We start from the raw sequence: 8,373 nt of genomic DNA, 5'->3' as shown, positions 1-8,373 counted from the left end.
GTGTGTGTGTGTGTGTGTGTGTGTGTGTGTGTGTGTGTGTTTACACGAACCCGTATAATGAGACGAATCGCCGCCATTCCAGACGTGGCCATAACTTTAGCGCTGTTGGGGACGAGGTTCAGTAACGTTGGCATGATGTTCTCGGCTCCGTGATCAAATTTATTACCCAACACAGATGACAGATGCCTGGAAGACACACATCAGAGATCAGACTAACACAGAACACTTAAACTTTGTTTCAAAACCTAGTGAGCTGCCTATGAAGGGAGCATTTTGAGGCTGTCATAACCATAATGCCTTCTTAGATACCTAATTTCAGTCTAAGCATTGCATTTATCCTTTGCAGAGAATTATAGACTATAAATAAACGTCATATATTTATACATGTGTGTGTGTGTGTATAACTTATTATATAACTATAATAGTTATAAGTAATATTTATTCAGTAACGTTGGCATGATGTTCTCGGCTCCGTGATCAAATTTATTACCCAACACAGATGACAGATGCCTGGAAGACACACATCAGAGATCAGACTAACACAGAACACTTAAACTTTGTTTCAAAACCTAGTGAGCTGCCTATGAAGGGAGCATTTTGAGGCTGTCATAACCATAATGCCTTCTTAGATACCTAATTTCAGTCTAAGCATTGCATTTATCCTTTGCAGAGAATTATAGACTATAAATAAACGTCATATATTTATACATGTGTGTGTGTGTGTATAACTTATTATATAACTATAATATTTTTAAGTAATATTTATATTTTAATATATTTAATCGACACTTAAATTCATGAAATACTGAAAAAAAATCTATATAACATTTAAAATTATATTTAATCAACAATTAAATGTATGCAAAACTGAAAACTATCAATACAAATATTGAATTATATTTATATATAACATTTATACATTTATACATAATATTTAGGAATATGTTTGTATTAACAAATTAATTAAATATTGCAATGCAATATTGAAAAGTACCAATAAAATATTTTAAAGTATTTATATTCATATTAATATATAATAATAAAAATATATTTAACTGACACTTAAAATTATATTTTATATTTACATAATATATAAAACATTTAATTAACACTTAAAACCTCATGCAAAATATCAATAAAAGACAACAAATATTGACTTATATTTATATAATATTTAAAAATACATTTTAAATAATTCAATTCAATTTATGTTTATTTGTATAGCGCTTTTCACCATAAGTATCATTTCAAAGCAGCTTTACAGGAAGTGTATGTTTCTACATTACAATCAAGAGTAGAACATTTTTTATCAATTAAAATGCACTATTGTAAATACAAAAATAAATGTAATGCAAAAATTTAAATACAATTAAAATGCACTATTTTACCCAATATTTGTGCTTATTAGAACATCATGTCATTAGTTAAACAAAATGCTAAATTTAAATCAATTGTGCGTTTTACATGAGGAGCTATATTTGTGTTCCAAATCAGTCATTTCTGTGGCTCCATTTCAGCTGTGATGTTGCCTATGAAGGTAGCTGCCTATGGTTTGGAACAGAGCCTGACGGTCTAATGAGAGTGTGTGTTTTCATGCACACTAAGTGCTTCACATTCTCTGCTCCATCATGAAGTGCAGCAGATCTTACGATGCTGGAATCTGTCCAATGTTTGAAACCAGACCACTTAAACAAATTGATTCTTTTCATTAAACTAAGTCTGTCAGCACCACTCAGCACCAGCTAGGGTTGAACAGGATGATGGCCCTTATGAAAAAGAAGTTTATTCAAGGTGTGCTATTAGTATAGTTCTTTTAAACTAAAAAATAGGAAAGTATGCTTTCAGTCTACTTTTTATGTACTTCTCAGAAATATATACGTCATCAGAATAATGGCGCCCCCCATAGTCCAAAATATGTATAAAACGATGTGATTTTTAAAATAACATAAATCTTTAATGGGTCTTCTACTACATATTTCAGGAAGAGACATAATTTACATTATATTAAGCCATACAAGTCTTAATACCCAGGGATCCCTTTAAGTATACTTAATAAAATAAACGTGAAGTATACTGCTTTTTGGTAAGGGGGTTTATACCAGCAACTGCATCAAACCGGAAAGATGTAGGTATATTTGAAAGCCTATCAGTGGATAAGACAGATTACCATTGCAGAAAACAATTCAGGAGATGAAGCAGCTTTTATTGAAGTATCTTTTACTCTAAATACAAACATTTCACTCACCCGAGTGTGATACAGGCCTCGCGCACCACCTGCGAGCGCAGATCTTTAGCCGAGAGTTTGAGCGGCCCCTCCAGCTGCCGTAACTGCTGCAAAAAACCATCGTATTTGCTTGCGCCGGCCAACAGCAGAGAACGAACCTTCTTCAGCTGTAAATGAACAAATCAGTGGGTCAAAGGTCACATTCAACTAACATGACCCCATAATACTGGATTGATGTGATAACGACCAGTTTGATCGTACTTTACAAAATAAACATGACAAAATGGACTTGCATCATTCTGAAAAGCTCTGTTTTGTATAGAAGCTTGTTTCTACCATAGGATTTAAAAAAAAGGTTAGTTGTTTATATCTCACAATTCTGACTTTTTCTAGCAATTCTGAGAAACAAAAATCAGAACTGTGAGGTATAAACTCAGAATCGAGATATACATTTAAAATTGAGATAAATATACTCAGAATTGAGATATAAACTTTTAACTTTGAGATATAAACTCAGAATTACGAGATATAAACTGAATTGTGAGAGATAATCTCAGAATTACGTTTATATCTCACAATTCTGACTTTTTCTAGCAATTCTGAGAAACAAAAATCAGAACTGTGAGGTATAAACTCAGAATCGAGATATACATTTAAAATTGAGATAAATATACTCAGAATTGAGATATAAACTTTGAACTTTGAGATATAAACTCAGAATTACGAGATATAAACTGAATTGTAAGATATAATCTCAGAATTACGAGATATAAACTCAGAATTACGAGATATAAACTGAATTGTAAGATATAATCTCAGAATTACGAGATATAAACTCAGAATTACGAGATATAAACTGAATTGTAAGATATAATCTCAGAATTACGAGATATAAACTCAGAATTACGAGATATAAACTGAATTGTAAGATATAATCTCAGAATTACGAGATATAAACTCAGAATTACGAGATATAAACTGAATTGTGAGATATAATCTCAGTATTACGGATATAAACTCAGAATTACAAGAAAGTCAGAATTGTGAGATATAAACTCAGAATTACAAGATATAAACTCAGAATTACGAGACATAAAGTGAATTGTAAAATATAATCTCAGAATTGAGATATAAACTCAGAATTACGAGATATAAATTGAATTGTAAAATATAATCTTAGAATTACAAGATATAAACTCAGAATTGAGATATAAACTCAAAACAGCTGGCGTAATGCGGCGCCAGGCGCGACGCAAATGTTTTTTGCTAGTTTCAGCCCGACGCAGTTATCATTTTCACGTCCAGCACCACGTTGTTTAAATAGCAAACGCATTTGCACCCATCCGTTCGCTCATGGGCGTGCTGGTCTGAAAACGAGGTGTGTTCAAGCGCCTTGTTGACGCGTTGCTATTTTGAGGCAACTGAAATAGACTGCACCATTGACCAACAAAAACCTGGTCTAAAGTCAATGGAGCAGTATTTTTTGTTATTTAAAGAGTGCGTTAGTAATATGCGCCTATAGGTGGGTCCACAACGTGCGTACACTCTGCTTATTACACACACAGGGACGCGCAGCAGCACACAAGCATGCCAAATATAAAAAATTTAAGGATTACATTGTAAAATATTATTATTGTGTATTATTGTGTAGGCTACATAAATGTAGCGCCGACCGTTTTTCCCGTCGTTAAGCTAACAAAAGTGGATTCAGACACGCCCTAAGTGCACCTGCGCCATGCACTTCAGACCATATGCTTAGATCGTTAAAATAGGGCCCATAAACTCAGAATTGTGAGATATAAACTCAGAATCACGAGATATAAACTCAGAATTACAAGATATAAACTCAGAATTCGAGATATAAACTCAGAATTACAAGATATAAACTCAGAATTGCGAGATAGATATAGAATTATGGGATATAAACTCAGAACTGAGATTTAAACACAGAATTGCGAGATATAAACTCAGAATTGCGAGATATAAACCCAGAATTACGGGATATAAACTCAAAATTGAGATATAAACTCAGAATTACGGGATATAAACTCAGAACTGAGATATAAACTCAGAATTGCGAGATATAAACACAGAAGTGCGAGATATAAACTCAGAATTGAGATATAAACTCAGAATTACGGGATATAAACTCAGAACTGAGATATAAACTCAGCATTGCGAGATATAAACTCAGAATTACGGGATATAAACTCAGAGTTGAGATATAAACTCAGAATTACGGGATATAAACTCAGAACTGAGATATAAACTCAGAATTGCGAGATATAAACTCAGAATTGTGAGATATAAACTCAGAACTGAGATATAAACTCAGAATTTAGATTTAAACTCAGAATTGCAAGATATAAACTCAGAATTGTGATTTAAACTCAGAAATTAGATATAAACTCAGAATTGAGAAGAAACGGCTTCCATAATTTTGCAATAATGACCAGTTGACTTCACATTTCCCTTCTTACTAAACAACTGAATAAATGATGGACATTAAATATTGATTTGAGTTTAAATTATTTGTAGATTATTTTTATATTATGTGAGAAGAAAGAAAACGAGAGACATGAAACTAGCACAGCTATGTATAAAATCACTGAAACAATAAATAATTATACGGTTTAGAGTCATTATACACAAATACGTGACCAGAGAATGATGCCATCGACCAATCACAATCAAGTATTGCAGAGAGATGAGTAACAAGCAGCCATTTTATTCCATTATAAATATGAAATCACTCACTGCAGCTACTCGCTGTTCCCAATCGTGTTTGTCATCGGACAGAGTTTCTCGGATCTTGTTCATGGAGTCCTCGAGCTCTCGAGCCGAGTAAATCTGTGAGAAAGAACAGCGTCATCAAACTCACTGAACACTGGCATCTGTCCAGAGATCTCTGATGGAAAACCACTGAATGCAGAGTCCAGGCTGACACTCCACATTACAGATGTTATTGCTGCGGTATTGATGATTCCTTGAGTTACTGACACACAGATGCATTTGGATGTAGTTTGGGGTCAGTTATTGTGTATTGTATGTTACTGTTTGTTATATGTATTTGTTAATTTGGGCTGCCTATCTTGGCCAGGACACTCCTGCAAAATATATTTTAATCTCAGTGAGTTTTCTTTCCTGGTTAAATAAAAAGTAAGGTTTTTAATGTTTTTGAAAGAAGTCTCTTCTGCTCACCAATGCTGCATTTATTTGATCAAAAATAAAGTAAAAATTGTGATTTAAAACAGCTGTTTTCTATATGAATATCTGTTAAAATGTAATTTATTGCTGTGATCAAAGCTGACTCCAGTCTTCAGTGCCCCATGATCCTTCAGAAATCAGTATAATATGCTGATTTGCTGCTCAAGAAACATTTCTGATTATTATCAATGTTGAAAACAGTTGTGCTGCCAAATAGTTGTGCTGCCATATGCCAAATATATGGAAAGCGTGAAGCATTTTATTTTTCAGGACTCACAGACGAATAGAAAGTTCAACAGAACCGCATTTATTTGAAATAGAATCTTACTGACCCCTAACTTTGTTGAACATATTAGCGTTACAAAGCCTACTAATGCTTACCTGTACGGCGGGCACATCTTCAAAGGCACGGATGAAGTCTTCTTCATCAACAGCACCGGCAGCAGAGCTCTCCTTACCTGATAAGAACAATCAATACGTCCAATAAGTTTTAACTATATATTTAATATTTAATCATTTTTATTTTATATATATATATATATGTGTGTGTGTGTGTAAACATTTTTTTAATATTTTAATTTTTTTTTTTAAATATTACAAGTTATATATACAAGTTTATATTTTATATATTTATATGTATATTTTTATATTTTAGATATACGTTTTATTTATTTATTTATCTTTTAAATGGGTTTTAATTGAGGCTGTAAAGATAGCTACAGCTAATATAGCTTTACACTGCAGCACGGCACTGAAATGTTTTATTACTTTTATACCAGAAAAACTGGAACGCTGGATTGCCCAATCAGAAGACACAAGCAAAACCATCAGTTTCATAAAAATAGCATAATAGCAGTCAAACGTCTGAGATGCAGGTGGTTGACCTGAGCTCTTGGTGCTGGATGCGGAGCTCGGTCTGCGCAGGGATCCCGTCCGCCGCACCGATGACGAGGAACGACCTCCATCCACAGAATCCTCATCATCCATGTTCTTATCTGAGGAATGACAGAGAAAACACAATTTATACACTATTATAGTTGTTATAAATATTTTGACTTTTTATATTAGCATTTTAATTTTAATGCAATTTTTTAAATCTTGTAACATGCTTTTGTCATTTTAGTAGTGTTTGTTTTTTAAGGCTTAAAGGTTTTAAAGGGTAATTTGTAGAAGTAATTGTATTAATTTAATTTGTATTTTATTTTTAGGGTTTTTATCATTTTTATTAGGTTTATATATGCTTTTTTCCACATGCACATATGTGACCCAGGACCACAAAACCAGTCGTAAGTCAATTTTTAAGTAAACTTTCCATTGATGTATGGTTTGTTAGGATAGGACAATATTTGGCCGAGATGCAACTATTTGAAAATCTGGAATCTGAGGGTGCAAAAAAAAAATCAAAATATTGAGAAAATCATCTTTAAAGTTGTCCAAATTAAGTTCTTAGCCATGCATATTACTGATCAAAAATGAAGTTTTGATATATTTACGGTGGGACATTTACAAAATATCTTCATGTGTTTTGATCTCTCCGCTGCGTTTCCGCATGTGTTACTTCTGAGCGGCGCATGCGCAAAGCCGACCTGTGTGAGACACTTTTTTTTTATGGATGGGCGCTTTTTATTTCACTTCTTTTGGACTGAAGCAATGCAACACCCGCTGACTGCAATGATAGAGCTTGAAAGATCAAAGACATGTTTTAATATAACTCCGACTGGATTTGTCTGAAAGAAGAAAGTCATATACACCTAGGATGCCTCGGGGGTGAGTAAAACGCAGCCTAATTTTCATTTTTGGGTGCACTAACCCTTTAAGATCTGTACAGTATCTTACTGTCTTACTGATATTACAATAAATATAGATAAAATCAAATGTGCCATATTACACATTCATCTGATCAGATATCTGATTTAAGAAGATTTAAGATTTAAAAAATATCATTTTTATTTTTATTATTATTGTTGTTGTTGTTATTATTTATAAGTAGTCTTTGTCTGGTTTAAGTAAAGTAACAAGTTAACGATGGCAAGATATGAGACTTATAATACATTATAACTCTGGGAAATATAATCCATTGTAAGTTAATTGGATGCATTGTGTTCAATGTGTATTATAAATCATCATACTCTTAAAAGCTATAACCACAAATAATACTCATGAGATGATAAAACATATTATAAGGTTTTTTATTTCTTTGAAATAAATTATTGATTTATGAATTGTTTAATTATGAATTGACATTTTTATACAATGTTATATATATTGTATATTATATTGTAATTTTATTTTAAAAATAATGTATATATATATTATTTATATATAAATTAATTCTTAAAATACAAGAATCCTTCATAAAAATTACGAATTATTGCATGTCTAAAATGATCATAGTCTAAACAAAGAGTGAAATAACCAAAAACCATTTATTTTGTGGAAATATATGTATATTTTTTTTTAATAATTTTTATCAAATAAAATTATATATATAATATTATAGATTTTGAATGGACTATTTTATAGATTTTTTTGTATTTATCGTGCATCTATATAATTAAATTTTAAAATATCTGTACTAATGTTACATTTAAATAAATATGTTTAAATATTAATACATAATTTTAAATAAATAATTTTAGATAATAAAATAAATATGAACAATTTATTAATAAATATATTTATTTAGAGTAATAATAAAAATATTAAATATTAAAATATTTTTATTTCTTGTTTTGTGTGTGTGTGTGTGTGTGTGTGTGTGTGTGTGAATCTGAAGGACGTCACCTCCTTCACTCAGCAGCTCAGGAAACCCCGGCAGAGCCGCTCACGTGAGGAAACATCACCAAAATCTGCCAGAGCAGCGATCAATCGCCATGAATTATTTATAAACACACACACACACACACACACACACACACACACACACACACACACACACACCC

The 8,373-nt window shown here is 31.9% G+C and overlaps 1 protein-coding gene across 1 annotated transcript in view; it reads right to left on the bottom strand.

Moving 5' to 3' along the window:
* The window catches only part of LOC107701787 (CLIP-associating protein 1-like), an 89,756-nt gene that overhangs the window by 54,460 nt on the left and 26,923 nt on the right, over positions 1-8,373 (bottom strand). Inside the window, exons 9-13 of the mRNA XM_016503897.1 lie at positions 6,316-6,426; positions 5,813-5,889; positions 4,982-5,074; positions 2,246-2,391; positions 51-186 (exon numbers count right to left, since the gene is read on the bottom strand). Of these exons, the coding sequence (XP_016359383.1) occupies positions 51-186; positions 2,246-2,391; positions 4,982-5,074; positions 5,813-5,889; positions 6,316-6,426 (563 nt within the window). The remainder of the gene's footprint in view (positions 1-50; positions 187-2,245; positions 2,392-4,981; positions 5,075-5,812; positions 5,890-6,315; positions 6,427-8,373) is intronic.

This window comes from Sinocyclocheilus anshuiensis, unplaced genomic scaffold (assembly GCF_001515605.1).
Source record: "Sinocyclocheilus anshuiensis isolate Anshui unplaced genomic scaffold, SAMN03320099.WGS_v1.1 scaffold2184, whole genome shotgun sequence".
NCBI classification, from domain to species: Eukaryota; Metazoa; Chordata; class Actinopteri; order Cypriniformes; family Cyprinidae; genus Sinocyclocheilus; species Sinocyclocheilus anshuiensis.
This window is presented reverse-complemented; position numbering and strand designations above follow the sequence as displayed.